The sequence below is a fragment of the Odocoileus virginianus genome, chromosome 3, assembly GCF_023699985.2.
Source record: "Odocoileus virginianus isolate 20LAN1187 ecotype Illinois chromosome 3, Ovbor_1.2, whole genome shotgun sequence".
NCBI classification, from domain to species: domain Eukaryota; kingdom Metazoa; phylum Chordata; class Mammalia; order Artiodactyla; family Cervidae; genus Odocoileus; species Odocoileus virginianus.
Genome location: NC_069676.1, coordinates 46,989,945 through 47,010,307, shown reverse-complemented (window position 1 = coordinate 47,010,307; position 20,363 = coordinate 46,989,945). Strand labels below are relative to the sequence as shown.

At 40.8% G+C, this 20,363-nt stretch overlaps 1 protein-coding gene across 12 annotated transcripts in view; it reads left to right on the top strand.

Moving 5' to 3' along the window:
• Positions 1-20,363, top strand: part of SIL1 (SIL1 nucleotide exchange factor) — a 246,115-nt gene that overhangs the window by 140,334 nt on the left and 85,418 nt on the right. For 11 of the 12 annotated variants that reach the window (XM_070465454.1, XM_070465455.1, XM_020908409.2 and 8 more), the window contains 2 exons: positions 7,113-7,212; positions 16,039-16,230. In XM_070465454.1, the coding sequence (XP_070321555.1) occupies positions 7,113-7,212; positions 16,039-16,230 (292 nt within the window). The remainder of the gene's footprint in view (positions 1-7,112; positions 7,213-16,038; positions 16,231-20,363) is intronic. The other variant, XM_020908413.2, reaches the window with a different exon arrangement.

Sequence of the window (20,363 nt, the reverse complement as noted above, 5' to 3'; positions counted from 1 at the left end):
ATTCCATGGTGTATGTATACCACAGCTTCCTTATCCATTCATCTGCTGATGGGCATCTAGGTTGTTTCCATGTCCTGGCTATTATAAACAGTGCTGCGATGAACATTGGGGTGCACGTGACTCTTTCAGATCTGGTTTCCTCGGTGTGTATGCCCAGAAGCAGGATTGCTGGGTCATATGGCAGTTCTATTTCCAGTTTTTTAAGAAATCTCCACACTGTTCTCCATAGTGGCTGTACTAGTTTGCATTCCCACCAACAGTGTAAGAGGGTTCCCTTTTCTCCACACCCTCTCCAGCATTTATTGCTTGTAGACTTTTGGGTAGCAGCCATCCTGACTGTAGGCCCACAATATTATCTGGTTATTACAAATAGTTTCCTGTCCCTGTTCTAATATGGCCGTGTCTCATTTTATTGCGCCTCACTTTGTTGCACTTCTCAGATACTTCATTTTTCACAAATTGAAGATTTATGGTAACCCTATGTTGAGCAAGTCTGTTGCTACCATTTTCCAACAGCATTTGCTCACTTCATGTCTCTGTGTCACATTTTGGTAATTCTTACAATATATTTCAAACTTTTTCATTAATATTATATTTGTTATGGTGATCTGTGATTAGTTCTTTGATTAGATCTTTGATGTAACTATTGTAATTGGTTTTTTGGTTTGTATTGTTTTTGTCATGTATTTTTTTCTTGTCATGTATTTTTTAATTAAGGTATAAACTTTTTTTTTAGACATAATGCTGTTGCAAACTTTATAGACTACAGTATAGTGTAAACATAGCTTCTGTGCACCAAAAAATTGATGCAACTTACTTTATCACAATATTTACTTTCTTGTGATGGTCTGCAACCAGTCCCTTAATATTTCTGAGAGATGTCTGTTCATGTAAGTATTGGGAATCAGTCATGGATTGAGCAATGTTAGTGTTACTCAGTCCTTGGATTTTTATTATTTTAGCAATATTTTGAAGTTAGAGATGAGGCAGAAGGGGACCTGGCAAAAGGTCATCCATCCTGTCCATGTGGCACTTAGAAGATCACAAAATAGCTTATTCAGATTTGGGCATTTTTCACTGTCAAAAAATTCAACTTTGTATTATGATCTGTAAACTAAGGAGCTATTTGTCCTCCTTATAGTCACCTCAAACTGGGTTAGATCTTTATTTTTCCCTGCCTCTCCAGATAGGCATGTACCTGGAGTAACACAGGTTATATGATGATTACTTTCTCAGAACCATTAAAGAAAGAATCAAATGTCATTGTGGTGACCCCTGTCAATATCCCTCCATTTCTAGCATGCATGTACATCTTTCAGTGTCTCAAAGTACTTAGAAAGTCTTTTCTCACATCTAAGCCAAGTTTTATTTTTGAATAAGAAACCTATTTTTCCCCTGGTTTAAGAATATTGAGTTAGGAACTTGGTTAATTTGGTGCTATTTTATTAATATTTGTTGGTTTTAATACTATGGAAAGTAATTTCTCCAATAACTGGCCATAGATCATCAGTAGGAGCACTTATTGCTTCACCTGTTGCTCCTGTCTTTTTTAGACTAGAAAGCAGAGCCGTCTTATGTGGTCTATAGTAGAGACACCATGAGAGAAGAATATTCATTCCTACTCCCTCCTCTTTACTTTTCTCCTTTGAAATGTTTCTGAGGGCTCTGCCTTGGAATGTCTTCCAGGGTAAGCTGGACGTGTCTTCTTCCTTCTCAGTGTTTATAGCTAGCAACAAACCTGTCTGACCAGAAGCCCAAAGGCATTGACAAGGTGGTTGAGGGTGTTCAGTGCTGTGAGCTCAGTGAGTCTCTGGTGGCGACTTTCTCCTCTTGCAGTGAACCTCCTTCTGTGCTCCTTTAATTCCACTTCACAGTGTCTTCCTGCTTCTTTAGTTCTGGAATGGGAACAGAGACCAAAGGACAGGGCTGATTTTCAAAATTGTTACAACATTTTGTTTACTGACTTAACTGCTTTGAGAAACAAAACCCACAGCTTTCCATCAGTCTGTCAAAGAAGTTGGTGATCTGTGAAGTTAAGAACCACTGGCTAGAGAAATGGGATAGTCCATTCAGCCTAATCCACAGCAGTTTCTCCACTAGTCCTGCTGGACATGTGACTGGCCACCCTGCTACCTAAAGCTACAGTTCCTGTGAACTCTAAAGCCCACAAGAGGTCTCCTTATTCTGACTTGTCCCAGAGGGTTCTCTGGGCACTTGCCAAGTTCAGTGTATAGTTGACTCTCAGATGGTTTTCTTCTTGGTATTTGTGTGTTAGACATTGCCATCTTCACTCGTTTTAGTTTGTATCCCTGTCAGCTTCTCCATAGTACATCTTTTGCCTTGAAACAATCAGCTTTTTGAATCATCCTCTTACATTTAGAGGACCATACTGCGTCCAAGTTGTTCCTTATTGGGTTGTGTGTTTGTGTGTGTTAATTGCTAAGTCCTGTCTGACTCTTTGTGAGCCCATGGACTGAAGCCCACCAAGCTCCTCTGTCCATGGATTTTTCCAGGCAAGAATGCTGGAGTGCGTTGCCATTTCCTCCTCCAGGGGATTTTCTTGACCCAGGGATTGAACCTGCGTCTCCTGTGTCTCTGTATTGACAGGTGGATTCTTAACCACTGAGCCATATATGAAGCTCTGTTGAGAGCATTTACCACAGTATAATATGGTATAATAGTTAAGGGAGTGGGCCATGGACAGGACCATTTACTTATTCCACCATTCATTTCACAAAAGACCTATTGAGTGCCTGTGTGCCAGGCATTGAGGATACAGTAGTAAATAAAACAGACAAGACGCTAGCTTAATTGAGGCTGGCAAGCAGGAAAAGAGAAATAAGTATGCAAGTAAGGTAATTATAGATTATAATAAATACTAGGGAAGAAATAAGGTAATAAATCCCTGATGGAGGCTATTGGATTGGCCGAAAAGTTCATTCAGGTTTTTCTGTACCATCTTGTGACTAACTGAACAACCTTTTTGGGCAACCCAATAGAAAGGATGGTTTAAGAAGGCCTTGTCAAAGGCTGAAACCTGAAGGATGAGGGGCACTTAGTCATGCTAGGGGTTAATCTTATAGGTTTAGAGTTAGAGCACTTCAGGCAGAAGAAACAAGAAGAGTTCCTGGCTTTGTTAAGGAAAGGGCTTTGTCACGTTCAAGAAAAAGGAAAATGATCAGGGTGATTAATGGGTAGGAGAAGGAAGAAGACTAATATGAGATGAGATTGGAAAGGTATGAGGGGCCCAATCATGTGGAATTTTGAGGAGCATGTTGAATGTTCTTCATTTAAGTAGAATTGAAATGGTGAGCCATTGGAGGATTTTGGGTAGGAGAATTATTTAATGTAATTTAGCAAGATCATTATAGTTGCTATGTATACCGAGGATAGATTGAAGGTGGACAGAAGATGAAAAGAGACAATTAGAATGTCATTTCAGTGGGTGAGGCAAAATATAATGGTGGCTTAGTCTGTGGTGCATAACAAAGAGTGGATGAATTGGAGATTTAATTTGGAAGCAGCAGCAATAGCTTTACAATCTAGGGATTGGAAAAAGGGGAGTAGGGGTTCAGGTAAAGCCTCATTTGGGATTTGCATAACCAGGTACTGGAAGGTACTATTTATTGAAATAGAAAAGATTGAGAGGGGGACAGATTTATGGAGAGAACTGTCAGGAGGTGTAGTAAGTCTCAGGTGGCCATTAAAGACCCAAGATGTATCAGTAGTTGTACAGGAGTCTGACTGGTACTTGGGGAAGGGGTTTGGGTCAAAGATGTAATTTTAGGCATCACTGCCTGATAGATATTTTCAAGTATCTAGGGGAGAGATTAGTCGCTCAGTTGTGTCTGACTCTTTGTGACCCAGGGACTATATAGCTCACCAGGTTCTTCTGTCCATGGAATTCTCCAGGAAAGAATACTAGAGGGGCTTCCCTGGTGGCTCAGACAGTAAAGAATCTGCCTGCAATGCAGGAGACCCAGGTTCAATCCCTGGGTTGGGAAGATCCCTTGGAGAAGGGAATGGCAACCCACTCCAGTATTCTTGCCTGGAGAATTCTGTGGATAGAGGAGTGTGGTGGGCTACAGTCCATGGGGTCACAAAGAGTTGGACATGACTGAGACACACACACACGGAGAGTGTAGAGATAGAGAAAAGATTGTTCGAGACTGACCTCTGAGGTGTTCCAGCATACAGGATTCAGGTAAGAGATAAGGAACCAACAAGAAGAGTTAGAGAAGGAGCAAGGAAGAGGAAAAATCCCGGAGAATGTAGCAACAAAAAGCCAGGAAAGGAGAGTATTTCAAGGAGGGAGGGGTGAACTGTGTAAATGCTGCTGAGTGGTTGAGGAACAAGCACTAGTGAAGAATCCATTGGATTTAACCATTGATGATTGGTAATTTTGATGAGCAGTTTTAGTGGAGTTTTGGGAACAAGATCCAGGTTGATGCATATGGCAATCTAAATAGCATTCAAGGAGTGTGGATAGTGAATGAAAACAATGTGTTCATAAAGTTTTATTTAATCTGAACAGAAGCGGAGAAATGGCATGATAATTAGAGAAGGTGGAGTCAAAGGGGTGTTGGTATGCTGATGGGAATAATCCAATCAAAGGAAAAACTGATGATGCAGGCAGGTGGGAGTGTCGTATAATTATGGGGGTTAAAGGTTTCGAAAAGGCAAGTGGGATCTCTACCCTAAGTTCAACAGGGCAGGGACACTGTCATCCTTTTTAATAGTAGGGAAAGCAGAAAATGTAGATTTAGGTGCAGGTTGTTATATAGACAGGGAGGCCTGGCGTGCTGCAGTTCATGTTGCAAAGAGTTGGACACAACTGAGCAACTGAACTGAACTGAACTGGTATATAGAGTGGATGATGGGAAGATGAATGAGTTATTGATGATAACATCTGTTTTTCTCAATGAAGAATAAAATGAGAATACCAGCTGAGGATACTTGTGCCTGTGTGCATGCAGGCACACATGTACATTTGTGTGTGTGTAGCTAGGGCTAAGAGTGGGTGATGATGGATGGCCTGGGAGAGTGGGACTTTATACAGTAAATAGAGATGTAGACATCTCTACATTTTAGGATTAGGGGTTAATCCTAAGTCTTGGAAAAAGGAGGAGATAATCTGCTCCTTATAGCCTTGTACATATACCATCAGGAAACTGTAGTCAAAAAAGACACACGTACCCCAGTGTTTATTGCAGCACTGTTTACAGTAGATCAGACACAGAAGCAACCTAGGTGTCTGTAGATAAATAGATAAAGAAGTTGTGGTACTTACATACAATGGAATATTACTCAGCCATAAAAGGAACACATACAGTTCTAATGAGATGGAGGAACCTAGAACCTATTATACAGAGTGAAGTAAGTCAGCGAAAAACATCGTATGTTACTATATATATATGTGGAATCTAGAAAAATGGTACTGATGAACCTATTTGCAGGGCAGCTGTGGCGACGCAGACATAAGAGAACAGACCTGTTGACACAGTGGGGACTGCAAAGGTTGGGATGAATTGAGAGAAAGGCATTGAAAGGTATACACAACCATATGTAAAATAGATAGCCAGTGAGAATTTGCTGTATGACGCAGGGAGCTCAAACCTTGTGCTCTGTGACAACCTAGAGAGGTGGGATAGGGTGGGATGTGGGAGGGAGGTTCAAGAGTGAGGGGACATAGTGTACCTATGGCTGGCAAAAACAACACAATATTACAAAGCAATTATTCTCCAATTAAAAATAAATAAATTTAAAAAGTTATAGCCCTAAATACTTCACTCCCTCTTCAGGGTAAGGATCAAGGCAGTGGCATCCTCTTGCAGCTGGCAGTTGGTGAGTCTCTGACAGGAGAGGTGTTGTCTGTCTTATTTGGTAGGACTGTGGTAACAATTTGAATGAAATATTAGTTTTAAAGGATTGACACAGTGCCTGACACATGGTTAAGTGCTCTGTAAATGGGAATGATTAACTATTATTAGTTAGTTTAGGAGGATTGCGATTTAAAGAAATCAAGTGTTTTTCTGAGGGCTCTAAGGGGTCTCTGGGATGAATCAAAGACTGAGAACCTTTCATGAGAGCTGAGGCTGGCTAGGATCTTGGGCCATGAGACTGAGGTACTCATCTCACCTGGAACAGAGAGAGTGGTCCACTTGCCCCTTCCTCCCCATCTTTGCTATATCTCCAGGGATATCTGGACCACCCTCTCCCCTCACTGCCAGCCAGACAGTCTTGCCATGCACAGTCCACATTCTACACTTCCGTTTGTATGTATCACTTTTCCCTACCTCTGTTCACTGAACTGAAATGAGTGCTGGTGGCAAAACCTGCATTCCACCCCCCTGCCCCACAAATGCCTTCTCTCCAGTCAAGATGAATTGTGGCTTGGATCAGCTCCAGGACTGTTTCTGAAGATACCACTCTAGTCTCTGCCAGCTTCCTGACATTATGTCCACCTTGGTTCCTTTCTTCCCTCTCCTTGGAGGCTGGCTGCGGAGGGTAACTGGCCTTGGTTTTAGTTCTTCATATCTCAAACCCATTCCTTTGTCAGGTTGACTCATACCCCCTGCATATAATCTGTGCTCAGGTGTTTGTCTTAAAGGTATGAATTTATTCAGCCTGTGTTTGTAAAAGATAGATTGACTTGTCAAACCAGGTTAGGCACACACTTGGGCGGGAGGAGGCTCAGGTTCCTATTAGTCTCCTTCCTGGAAGATTATATATAGGGTACATGTTATGTCCTCTGTCTGTGCCCCATTGTCCCCCAGGAGGTCTTACTCTGACACCTGCTTGAGAGAGCAGCATTGCACAGACATTCAGACTTGTTTCTGCCTGAGTAACTGGCTGAGAGCTCTCTGTCCACAGTGGGCTTCTGTCTGCCTCATGCCATTTTCTCCTCTTTTATTAAGTGACCCCATCGTCAGCATTTTTCCTCCTCTAGCTTCAAGGTAAGATCATCAAGGTTAGACTTCTGGCTGACCCACGGCAAAGGTGCTGTGAGTTAGCCTGGCTTAGCTGGCCCTGGAGTGCCAGCCATCCAGAAGGGTGTTCTTTCTTGGGAAAGATGGTACCCGCCTCATGACTCTCAACTTCTCTTTGGACAGGCTGGACATCAACACCAATACCTATACATCTCAGGACCTCAAGGATGCACTGGCAAAATTCAAGGAGGGCGCAGAGATGGAAAATTCAAAGGAAGACCAGGTTAGTAATATTGCTTATAGTGAATTTATACCATCCTGCAAAATGACATGAAAGGGAGTCACTGTTTCCTAAAGCTTTAGCAATAAACATAGGTAGTAATAACAATAATATTGCAAAATAATTTAAGGAACAGTTAATGCCAAATAAGTAACCCTTTGTGGACTATTAATAAATTTCTGGGAGCATTTCTGTCATCGTTTCATTAGGATTCAGCTTCCCATTACTGAAGCACAGAGCATAGATAGCCATGCTCTCTATTACCACAAACATCAGTGAGGGGAACAGAGGTTAGAACTCACATCTCCTCACTTACACTTGGGTTAGACACAAGTTTAAAGGATGGGACCTAGACCAGGAAGGAAGAAACCCAAGTTCTTGTCCTTTGAACATGTGGCAAACCTTTTCCAGTCCTCAGATCTCTTAAATGTACAATATGGGGCTGGGACAAGATGGCTGAGGTTTCCTTCAACTCTTAAATTTATGTACAAGCTATTAGGGAATGAGAAGGAGAAAGAGGCAGAGTCGCAGCCCCTTGGCTATGTCCCTAATGTCTGGGATGGTTCATGGATCCTGACCTATCAGAACAAAATCTTATTCTTAGATGGATCATGAGGTCATGTGATAGCCAGAGTGTGTTACAAATCAGTCCTTAACATTTCCGCTTGAGTCCTATCCTTGAAAGAACTTCCTCCAGTGGCCACCTTGCAGACCTTGTTCACCCTCTTGCTCCTCCTCTTCATAGTTCCCTCTGCTTTTCTTATCTCTGCCCTCATCCCAAAATTCTGGCAGTATCTTAGAGAGGCAGCATCAGATTCTTGACAGTCTGTGTGTTAGTGAAGGAAGCTTTAGATCCTTCAGAACTAAGTATTTCTGAGACAGATGGACCTGTGTGTGTGTGTGTGTGTGTGAGAGAGAGAGACAGAGAGGACCTCAGGAGGGAGTGTTAATATGCAGGCCAAGCCTCCACGTCTTTATCATCTTACCAAAGTTGTATCTCAATATGAAGAGTACACATGATAAAAGAAGGTGAGTAGCAGGATGGCAGCAGTAGTGGTGAAGGAAGGTGATGCATAAAATTATATCCCACTGCAGGTGTGTATTAACTGCAGGGGTAGAGAGGTGTGACGGAAAGCAAATCCCTTACCTGGTGAAGTGAGGCCAGCAAAGGAGAGCAGTGCATTCCTAGGCGCCTGGAGCAGAGATTGGTATTCCTGTGACCAGGGCTTGGGCTCATTCCCACTCATTCTCTCACCATGAGCTCCACATGGGACAGATGGGAACATAAAAATCAGCCCTTGTTCCATGTGTTCTCTGTGGATGGAAGACCTACTGCGCCCCTGTCTCTTCTCTTTATTCTCTTTAGTGGTATTCTTATCTCATAATTCAATTAGTGTAGAAAAGTATGAATATTATAAAAATATTTTTAAGTGTAAAAGCAAGAGATTATTTAAGTTTTCATTTGCTGTTTTTTGCAATTAAAAATAATTCTCTTTCTCTGCAAGAGGAGACCCCAATAATGACAGCAAAATGTAATACCCCTGTTCCATCTGATTTGTGTCAGCTGCCACTTTAACCTATGCCTGCCGCACTCTTTTTTTTTTTTTTTCACACTCTTTCTTTACTTCTGTGGTGCTTAGGTTGTTAGCTTCTTCACCGAGGTACTGAGTCCTGGGGTCTTTTTTCACTTTCATTTGTATCCTTCCTGGACTGACTCAGCCATCTGCCAATGTACTGGTACTGGCAAATAAACCGACTTGAAGTAGGTTGAGGAGTTTCTTACATGTCTCCAGCTCCTGGCTGCAGATACCATCATACTTTTTAATCAGTCTTTAAACAAAATCTTTACATGGTGACTTGCAAGTACAGGATGTGCTTTTACCATTTATAAGGACAATTCTGTGAGATATTGTCATATCTTACCAATTGAATGAATTTTTTTTGCGGAGGGAAGGGCATCAATTCCATTACATCCATTGGTAACTTATTAGATTTAAGTGAATCAGTCCTTCCAGAGTGCCTTGCTTTATGGAAAAGCTCTGTGTTACCCAACAGATTTAGGTCATTGTTGTTGAATCTGATCTCTTTATCCCCTTATTACCATACAGATTGCTTGATGCTTTATGTTTTATCATGTCAACTGTTGTTCAGCTGTATCCTATAATTTGTTCCATTTAAAAATACGGTTGCCTTAAACTTTTGAGTCTGGGCAAGATTAAATAGACTCATTTCTTCCTATTCTTCCTGCTATTGTTGTTTGTTGTTCAGTCGGTAAGTCATGTCTGACCCCATGGACTGCATTGTACCAGACTTCCCTGTCTTTCACTATCTCCTGGAGTTTGCTCAGACTCATGCCCATTGAGTTGGTGATGCCATCAAGCCATCTCATCCTTTGTTGCCCCCTTCTCCTCCTGGCTTCTATCTTTCCCAGCATCAGGGTCTTTTCCAATGAGTCAGCTCTTCACATCAGATGGCCAAACTATTGGAGCTTCATCTTCAGCATCAGTCCTTCCAATGAATATACTTTCAGGATTGATTTCCTTTAGGACTGACTGGTTTGGTCTCCTTGCTGTCCAAGGGACTATCAAAAGTCTCCCTCCAGCACCACATTTTAAAAGCATCAATTCTTCGGCACTCAGCCTTAATGATCCAACTCTCTCATCCATACCTTACTACTGGAAAAACCATAGCTTTGACTAGATGGACCTTTGTTGGCAAAGTGATGTTTCTACTTTTTAATATGCTGTCTTGGTTGGTTGTAGCCTTTCTAACAAGGAGCAAATTCTTTTAATTTCATGACTGTAGTCACCATCTGCAGTGATTTTGGAGCCCAAGAAAAGAAAGTCTGTGACTGTTTCCATTGTTTCCCCATCTGTTTTCCATGAAGTGATGGGACTGGATGCCATAGACTTTTTTTTTGAATGCTGAGTTTTAAGCCAGCTTTTTCACTTTCCTCTTTTTTTTTTTTTCCACTTTCCTCTTTTACCTTCAAGAGGCTCTTTAGTTCCTCTTTGCTTTCTGCCCTTAGGGTGGTGTCATCTGCATATCTGAGATTATTGATATTTCTCCCAGCAATCTTGATTCTAGCTTGAGCTTCATCCAGCCTACCATTTTGCATGATGTACTCTGCATGTAACTTAAATAAGCAAGGGGACAATATACAGTCTTGACGTACTCCTTTCCCAGTTTTGAATGAGTTTGTTGTTCAATGACCATTTCTAACTGTTGCTTCTTGACTGGCATATAGGTTTCTCAAGAGGCAGGTAAGGTGGTCTGGTATTTCCATCTCTTGAAGAATTTTCCAGTTTGTTGTGATCCACACAGCCAAAGGCTTTCATAATACTAAAAGCAAATATAAAAATATGTTAAAGGTGAGAAGAAAGTTTAAAAAAGGTGAGAAGAAGAAGGTGGATTAGATAGGGACCTTAGAATTTGAGGGATGACATGGGAGTGAGTTTCTTCCCTTTCTTTTTGTTCTCTAAATATCCCAAAGTGGATACTGGGGAAGCCCATATCATGGAAATGACAACAGGTACAGATAGAAAAAAGGCCCTAAGAAGGTCCTACTCTCTATAAGAAAAAACCAGGAATAGGGCAGCCTAATAAAAATATTTTTGACAATACCTATTCTCTTTTAGCCAAAGACCATGGAAATCTCTCCACCTCCCTTAGTGCCAGTGGAAGTTAAATGTAGAATTTGGATTTCCAGCTCCAGTTTGTGTAGTAGAGCAAAGCTATACTCTTGCCTCCACCAGAGTGGTGTCAGCAGAATCTGAGTGGGGAGCCTGAACTTGCTCCCCTTCTGGTGTCAGTAGATGGTGTGAGGCAGTGCTCGCCTATCTCAGCCAACATGGTGTAGAGCAGAGAGCCTGAATTTCTGCATTCTGCCCAGTGAAAGAAGACTGTTCTCTTCCCCCACTACTGTGGTACCAGCAGAGTCCATGTGTGGAGCCTGATTTTCACCCCTCACAGGGGTGTAGCAATCTGCTTTTTTCTGTTGGGATGGTGTCAGCAGAGGCCAAGATGGGAACCTGAGTGTCTGTCCCCTGCTGGCAGCATCAAGGTAGTTTTCCACTTGCTTTAGCTGCAGTGATGCCAGAGGGTGCGGTCAATGGAGAGTCTATACTTCTAACCTCCATCTGGAGGGAACAGGGCAGTGTAAATCAGCATTCTGCTTTCCACTCTAGGGTGGTGTTAATGAGGATAAATGAGGAACCTGAATTTCTACCCCTAGATCAGCAGTGATAAGGCAGTGCTTTAGTTACCCCACCAGGGTGATGTCAGTAGAGGCCAAGGAAGGACTTCCACTCCCAGTGTTGAGTGTGCATCTGGGACAAATGATGTTTTTCCTTCTCCTTACTAGAGAAGGGTAGTAGGATTTTGGAAGGAAGGAAAATGCAGAAAGGAATTTTGCAAATGAAGTTCTAGGAATGCTCCTTAGTGATCCACAAGAGAAACAGACCAGACATAACAGCAGATTTAAGAATGTAAATACAGTGTGGAATACTGCCCAGGATTTTAGATTAGCTCTGGGGGGCACACAGAGGAAGGAGACCAGAATAACACTGCAAATTCTCTGAAAACTAAATTGTCTTGGGTTCACAACCTCACAAGAAGACAAGAACCAAGATATTAAACTTAAACAGTGTGACCGCCTACTGAAAAGGAAGATTCAGTAGAATTCAGAATCTTATAACATAATACTCAAAATGCCCAGGTTACCTAAATTGTATCTCATGATACCAAGAACCAGGAAAATAAAAACTTGACTTAGGAAAGACAGTTAACTGATGCCAACAGTGATGTGACCCATAAGTTGGTTATTTTCTAATAAGAATTTTAAGGCAGTTATCATAAAAATGCTTCAAGCAATTATGTATACTCTTGAAACAAATGATAACCTCAGCAAAGAAATAGAAGATATAAAGAACAGAATGGCATTTTAGAACTGAAAAATGCAACTGAAAGTTAGGAAAAAAATCACTGCCTAGGCTTAATAGTAAAATAGAGATGAGAGAGAAAAGAATCAGTGAATTTAAAGGCAGATAAAAGTTAATCTAAATAACAGAAAATAGATGAAAAAAATAAATGGTGACTTAAGGATCTGTAGGACTGACTGTAACAGAAAATCCAAGGTTTGTATAACAGAGTCTCAGAAGGAGAGAAGAAATAATATGGGTCTGAGAAAATAGTCAAAGAAACAAAGATGGAAAACTCTCTCAGTTGGTGAAAGTCATAAACCTACAGGTTCATGAAGCTGAGTGAATTCTAAATAGGACACATTCAAAGAAATCAACACCATTATGCATCACAGTCAACCTGAAAACTAAAGACAAAAACAATTTGAAAGCAGCAAGATAGAAACCACATACTAGCAATAGGCAATAATGTTTGAATGGTAACATCTTTTTCATCTGAGATCACAGAGGTCAAAAATATGTGACATATTTTTCAATGGTGAAAAAGCAAACTGTTCACTCAGAATTCTATAGCCAGTGAAAATACCCTTCAGGAGTGGAAAGGAGGAAATCATGACACTCTCACACAGAAGAAGGTTAAAAGAATTTATCACCAGCAGACCTGCCTAAAGGAATGACTAAAGAATATTCTTCAAATAGAAAGGAAATAATAACAGAAGGAAACATGGACCATTGGGAAGAAAGAGCTATGAAGTGCATAAAGTAGAGGAAAATATAATAGACTACCCTTTTCTCAAATTTTAAAAATTATGTTTGATAGTTGCAGCAAAAATTATGACATCATCTATAATTCCATATATGTTTAATATATAGTTCAACTGCCAAAGTTACCACTTTTTTTTTCTTTGCTGTGCTTTCAACTTTGTTGTCAGTTCTATCTTTTCATTAACCATTTTTATGAAATGTTTCATGGTTTTATCCTGAGGAGACTATACTGCCACACACTTGACATCTGTATATGAATTAAATAATGGGTGCACAGTGGCCATTCACTGACAAATTTTGAAATAAATAATGTGATCAGCAACTGTTCATGATTGGCATTTATATAATTTACATAATGATTTATGAACTGAAGAGCTAGCAGCGAATTTGGTACTTAATGCACTTAAATATATGATGGCACCTGAAATTTGAGTCGTGTTGGGAGACTGCTACTGCTACTGCTAAGTCACTTCAGTCGTGTCCGACTCTGTGCGACCCCATCCCTGGGATTCTCCAGGCAAGAACACTGGAGTGGGTTGCCATTTCCTTCTCCAATGCATGAAAGTGAAAAGTGAAAGTGAAGTCGCTCAGTCATGTCCGACTCTTTGCAACCCCATGGACTGCAGCCTAACAGGCTCCTCCGTCCATGGGATTTTCCAGGCAGGAGTACTGGAGTGGGGTGCCATTGCCTTCTCCGGTTGGGAGACTAGTATTATGTAAACTGTGGTATTTGAAAGTGGTGCGTATGAGATCTGTACAAAGCACGGACTGTCTGGTAAAAGACTTGCATCTATCTAGAACATGTAAAGAGCACTCAAGACTCAACAGTAAAAACCAACAACCAGTTTGAAAATGGGAAGAGGACCTGAACAAACATTTCACAAAGAGAATATGTGGATAGCAAATAATCACATGAAAAAAGTCTAATGTCATCAGCTGTTATAGATATGCAAATTAAATCCACCACAAGGTATCACTATACATCTATTAGAATGCCTAAAATAATAATGACACTAAATACTATTGAAGATGTGGAGAAACTGGGTCTTTCATTGGTGGGAATATAAAATGGTGCGGCTACTCTGGAAAATGCCTAGTAGTTACTCTCTTGGGCATTTATCCCAGAGAAATAAGAACTTAGATTTATTTTTAAGAAAATCTTTATACAAATGTTCATGCAGTTTTACTTATAATACTCCAAACCTGGAAACAGACATTCTTCAACAGGTAAATGGTTAAACTGTACATCTGTATAATGGAATACTACTCAACATTAAAAAGAAATAAACCATTGATATTTACAGTAAATTGGATAATGAGTTAATGCATCTCAAGTGAATTAAGTTCAGTAAAAAGGCAGTCTCAAAAAGAAGACCCAGAGGGATCGGGTGGAGAGGGAGGTGGGAGGGGGGATTGGGATGGGGAATACATGTAAATCCATGGCTAATTCATTTCAATGTATAACAAAAACTACTGTAATGATGTAAAGTAATTAGCCTCCAACTAATAAAAATTAAAAAAAAAAAGTTACAGACTTTATTTGTATAACAGTCTCCAAATGCTAGAATTATAGAGATGGAGAACAAATTAGTGTTGCCCAAGCACAGGGATAGGAAAGAAGGGGTGAGAGGATAAAGTGCAGATATAGAGGAGCACTGTAGAGTCATTTGGTGGTGATGATACAGTTCTGTAACTTGATTGTTCTGGTGGCTACATGAATCTTTTTATCAGATAACACTGTCTAGAATGACACACACACGTGCATGCTAATGTGTACATGTAAAAGCTGGTGGAATCAGAATAAGACTCGTGGTCTAGTTAATAGTATTGCACCTATGTCGCTTTCTTGGTTTTGACATTGTATTGTTATATAAGATGTTACCATTGGAGGAAGCTGAATGAAGGGCATAGAGTACTCTCTACTATTTTTGTAATTTCCTTTGAGTTTATAATAATTGCAAAATTAAAAATTTTGTTAAAGGCCTTTCTGGGAACCAGGCATGAGGCAAAGATAACTAGTTTCTTATCCTGCTCACTTGTCTGTCAATCCTCAGCTTTCCTTGACCTCTTTACATGGTCTTTGGTGGCCACCAGAGTCTTCTAGCACAGTGGAAGGAGAGCATTTCACTGTTTTAGCCTAAAGGAGAAGAATATAGCATTCCATAGATGTGATTGCTCTGCTAGGAATGGTCTTTTTTAAGAGAGACTGATTCATTTCTTTGGTTGGTGTTCCTATGGAGTGCTTATAACTGGGGAGAAAACCCATAGGTAATAGATGAGCAATTTGGAGCTGACAGCTGCTCATCATCCTGCTTTTTATAAATATTCGTGCCTTTTAATTATTCTTGGAAGATGGAGACATAAGCCACTGTGACCTTTCAGACTCTCTTTATAAGTACTATCCTCTGAAATTGCGAAGAAAACAAAGTGTCACATGTATAAAATATCTAATTAAAGTCTTTTATTCACCTCCAACATAACTTCATTTTAAAAATCTTTATATGTGTGTGGGGTGGAGAGGGACTGAGCAAAAATTGTTTGAGGCTTGAGTATAGTACATACAGTAATTTAGCCACTTCAAACAGTTGAACAAATTGTACACCTGTAGTTAGATTGACAGTAATGACAGATTTAATTTTCATCAGTAAATTGCTCCCACTCTGACAGCTCTTTACCGACAGTTTCCTGTATCTGGGTTTCCCTAAAATGTTGCTGGATGGGTAGGGTAAAGCAAAGATATTCTTTAATCGTAGAAGAAGGAGAACCAAGATATGGATTATTTCACCTTAGACCTTGGCTTTTCTATGTGAGATTAGGGGTTGAAGGTGAGCTGAAATTGTATACCCTGACCTCAGTGATTACAAGGAGACTTTTCATTCTTCTTGAGCACTGGAAGGCAGGCTGAGATAAGTGGACCTTGGAAAAAATCTTGAGTGTGTTCTTGTGGCAGAGGGCTATATGTGTAGATTCTGAGGGCTCTCTCTCTCTGGGCATCCTGGAAAGTACAGATTTTGATAGTACAGATTAAAGAAGGTTGTGCCCTGGAGCAGCAGTTCTTTGAGGATGGGCATCCATGGCAGACCACAGGCTGACTGGGGAGATGTCTACAGTTGATGATTAATCATCTCTTTGCTACTCTTCTTAGGAAAGGCAGGCCAAAGTTAAGCAGCTCTTCCGTCCCATTGAGGAGCTGAAGAAGGACTTTGAGGAGCTGAATGTTGTCATTGAGACAGACATGCAGATCATGGTACGATTGATCAACAAGTTCAATAGTTCCAGCTCCAGCCTGGAAGAGAAGATTGCTGCACTGTTTGATCTCGAATATTATGTCCATCAGGTATTGTATTTCATTGTCTGTTGGTCTGACTTTTAACTCACAGCTCCAAAAATTAGCCCCTCTGCCCAAGGCCCTAAGAAAATATTGTCATCATCTTTACTTCTCTCTCAAGGCATGGAAGTTTTTTAATCTAGGCCATTGTCTGTTGTATAAGATACTTTCTTAGAGACCAGAGCCAAGATCTATTTCATCTGGAGTGTTACTTCTTTTAAGTTTTCAACACTGAGGACACAGCAGAGGTAAAATAGATGTGATACTTGTTCCATGTAGCTTATAGTCTGGAAGAGGGCACAATTAAATAGTGAACAATTGAATAATGAACAAATTAACAGTTTAATAATGAGATAATTTAAGATTGTGATAAGGATGAGTATATAATGGGGGAACTTAGTCTAGTCAGGGATACTGGGGAAGGCTTCTCTGAGATTGTGACATTTAGGCTAAGCATTTAATGATGATTAGGGGTTGAGTAGACAAAGGGGAGATGGGGTGGCAAACAGTGGCCCACTTTTGTGAACAAAGTTTTATTGGAACACAGTCACATTTCTTTGTTTATGTATTGTTTTATTGTCTTGACTATTTTAATACTACAATGGCAGAGTCGAGTGGTTGTAACATGAACCGTTACGGCCCATGAAGCCAAAAATACTTAATATCAGGCCTTTTAGGAAAAGTTTGCCCCATTGTATCAGAGCGTTTCAGGCAGAGGAAACAGCATGTGCAAAAATCTGAGTCAGAGAAGAGTGTGGTGAGATCAAGGACCTGGTAAAGACTGGAGTGACTGGAGCACAGAGACCAGTGGGTGAGTGGCATAGATAAAGTGGAAAGGTTAGGGGATCAGACAGGTGGCCTTGAGAAAATCATGCTTTTCATAATTTTATCTTTGATCCTAAGAACCATTGGAGAGTTTGGAGCAGGGAAATGACTGATCTGACTTGTGCCATAATTATAATAGTTAATGTTTATTGAGCATTATCATGTACTCGGCATGTAGTCAAGTGCCTTGTACACATTAATTCATTGACTTCCATACCTGCCTTTGGAGTAGGCACTGCTGTTAATCCCATTTTGTAACTGAGGCAAATAAAGCACAGGCCACATTTGTGATTGCCCAAAGTCACCCATTTAGTGTAGAGCTGGGATTTGCAACAAGGTCTGTATGACCCTAAACTCTGTGCTCTTAGTGTTTTGGATATTCTGCCTCTTGCGGGATACTGGTACTACCTGAATGAAGCCTAAGAGAGAATAGATGGATCTAAGCAGAAGGAGCCAAGAGAAGTCATTCTCTTATTGAATGAATTAATTTATTGCATGCCTGTTAAGTTCCAGGCACTGTTCCAGGCACTTAAAATACATTTATGGATGGAATTGGAGCTTACCTTCTAGAAGAGGTGGAATATGTTTGAAGGAGATAGATACTACTGAAAAATTAAAAAATAGAGCAGGATAAGGATTGGCAGTGTTGGGAAGGAAGGTCTCAGTCACGAGTAACAGCAGGTACCACAGCCCTAAGATGGGAGCATGTCTAGTGTGTTTGGGGAACAACTATGTGGCAGGAGCTGAGAGAAGTAGATGAAGTGCAGAGAGAGAATGGGAGGGAGATCATGGAGCACTTTGTGGGCCATAGAGAAGAATGGAATTGGACAGTGTTGGGAGAATGTTACAGAAGTATATGATCTAACTTTCTTTTAAAGAAAGTCTGGTTACTGTGTTGAGAGTTAGACTGTAGGCCTAGGGCATGGGTAGAGGCAGAAAAACCAGATAGGAGGCTGTTGCAGTAATCCAGACTAGGGGCGATGGTGGCCTGGGAGGGCTGTGTAATCATCATCAAAGGCTTGCTTGAGATCTTCATCAAGATACAGATCTTCAGCGACCTCCCACACATGACAGCGTCCTTGTTCTCTATAAACTAAGCTAAAAGACATTCTTTAGGATTTTGCCAGCCTTTGTGTTGAGAGAGGATGAGTGTGTACTGTATCTGCAGGAATTATGGGATGGCCTCTTCATCTCTCTTTGCTCATACTTCTTTCTCAGGCCTCAAATAGCAGGTCTATGATCCTTTTAGAGAAGAAAATGGAGCTGGGTTCTCTTTCCTTTTTCCAGTCTTTCTCTCCAGGGTAAAAAAACAAAAAGTCCAACAGCTTTTCTGTTACAGATATTTAAAGGAATAAGGATCCTAGGGGTTATTGGCCAACTCAGTCCTGCTCTGATGTTGACAGCTTTTATTTTTTCTCATTTTAACATACTTCGATGGGTCTTTAGGTGTCAGGTTTCTGTAGGCTCTTCTTTTAGCTGCAGCATAAAAGGCCAAAATGATCTTTTATGAGAGCTTATCTTACCCAGAGGAGATTGAGTACAGAGGAGGGTAGCAGGGCCCTAATAAGTTTTATTTCCCTTGCAGGTTCTTTGGTAATCCTGCAGTATCATCACTAGGGTGACATCCCATTGTGCTTTCATGGGTCACTGAGAGGGATTAACAATTTCTTGGACATCACCAAACTTATCCTGTTTTATCAATCCAGAAACTAGTCCCCTGATGGAGACCAAACTTGATCTGTTGGCAGAAGACTCTTAAGTGTTCTAGATCATTGGTCTTTCAAGTGGAAATATGGATAAGGTGGTAGGCTGGTGTGTTGGGCTTCCATGCAGTAGTGTTAAGTTGTTATTTCACACGCCTATTGAAGAAGACAGCTTGGCCTCAAGTTCCAGTTGTGGTGGGCAGGTAGGGTGATGTAGTGTTAGATTTGAGGAAGATAAGACTCTTCTTGCAAGAAACTTACTTAGTCCACTTTTATTCTAGACTGCTGATTGGATGTTTTGAGGAGTCATGGGCTTCAAGGATCCAAACTGGCTCTGCCCAAGGATTTCCTCACAGCCATGTTTGAATTATTAAACAAGATTTGTGAAAAGCAAAATCGTATGTGTGGAAGCAGCATGTGAATTATTTAAGGAACAGCCACTGTCTGCCCCATTCACCCTGTGGCAGTGTATTTGCCTTCCCTCATGTGACTCCTCAATTATTTACCATCATTTCTCCCTTTCTTTATTTTCTGTGTTCTCTCATTGTCTTGTCAGTTTTCTGTTTCTCTTTTCCTCCTGAGTGTTGGCACAGTTCCCTACTGCCTCCTTCATTATGCACTCCCTCCTTCTACCTTGAATTCCTTTCTTTCTGTCCCACCCAGTCCTGAGAGCAGCCTGGGAAAAGTTCTGGCCCCAGACCCTGGCCCTGGTCATGCCTTCTGCTGTGTGATACTGGGCAGGGCCCAGATTTTGGAGCTTGTGTGTACAGTAGGCAGAGTGACTCTTTCCTACTTCATCTTCCCATAAAAAAACAAATGAGAAAACAGCTTGAAAGGCTGAAGAGCTTATGTAAATGTCAGCCTTAATAATACCCTGGATTATCTTTATAGTAGTGAAGATAAACTGAATCTATAATAGAACTTCTATGACTCTGGGCTGCATTGGTTTGCTCTGCTAGGAACTCATACCAACCTTGATAAGTAGCCATCTCAGGCATGGGATTACAGGACTCTCTGAGCCAGGGTTTTATATTTGGAAAACCTGGAGGAAGGAAGACCAAAGGAGAAGGTAGTGAATTCTTAGATTTTAAAATCAAGAGTATGTAAGGAAGGAAAACTCAGCAAGTATTTATTTGTGCTTATGTCACAAAGCACCCCGCTATGAGTCTCCCTAGTTCGCTAGGCTATGGTCCAATAATCATTCCCCTTCACAAGGACAGATTAGGGCAGACAAATGCCAACCCTGGCCTGGGGCCCTTATGACAGAGCAGACTCCATGCTTACTTCATGGCCCTGGATTGGCCATCTTTTTAGGTCTGTGGTACAAGCAACCCATTCATTTTATTGGACAGTTAGCCCAGACTGCCTTTTTTAACTCACAGTGAAGTTTATTTCAGTGACCTTTTTTTTCTGATCAACTTTATTCATTGTTTTAATGACTGTGTATTGAACGCTTAGCTATATGCTTAGACTATTGTAATCCTTGGACCTATACCAGTGGTCAGAAAGACAAAAAAACCCCTGCTCTTGTGTTTGAGAAGAATGATCTTCTAAGTGGTAAAAACAGGCTAGGCCTACCCCAAAACATAGGCATAGTCAAATACAGCCCTTCAA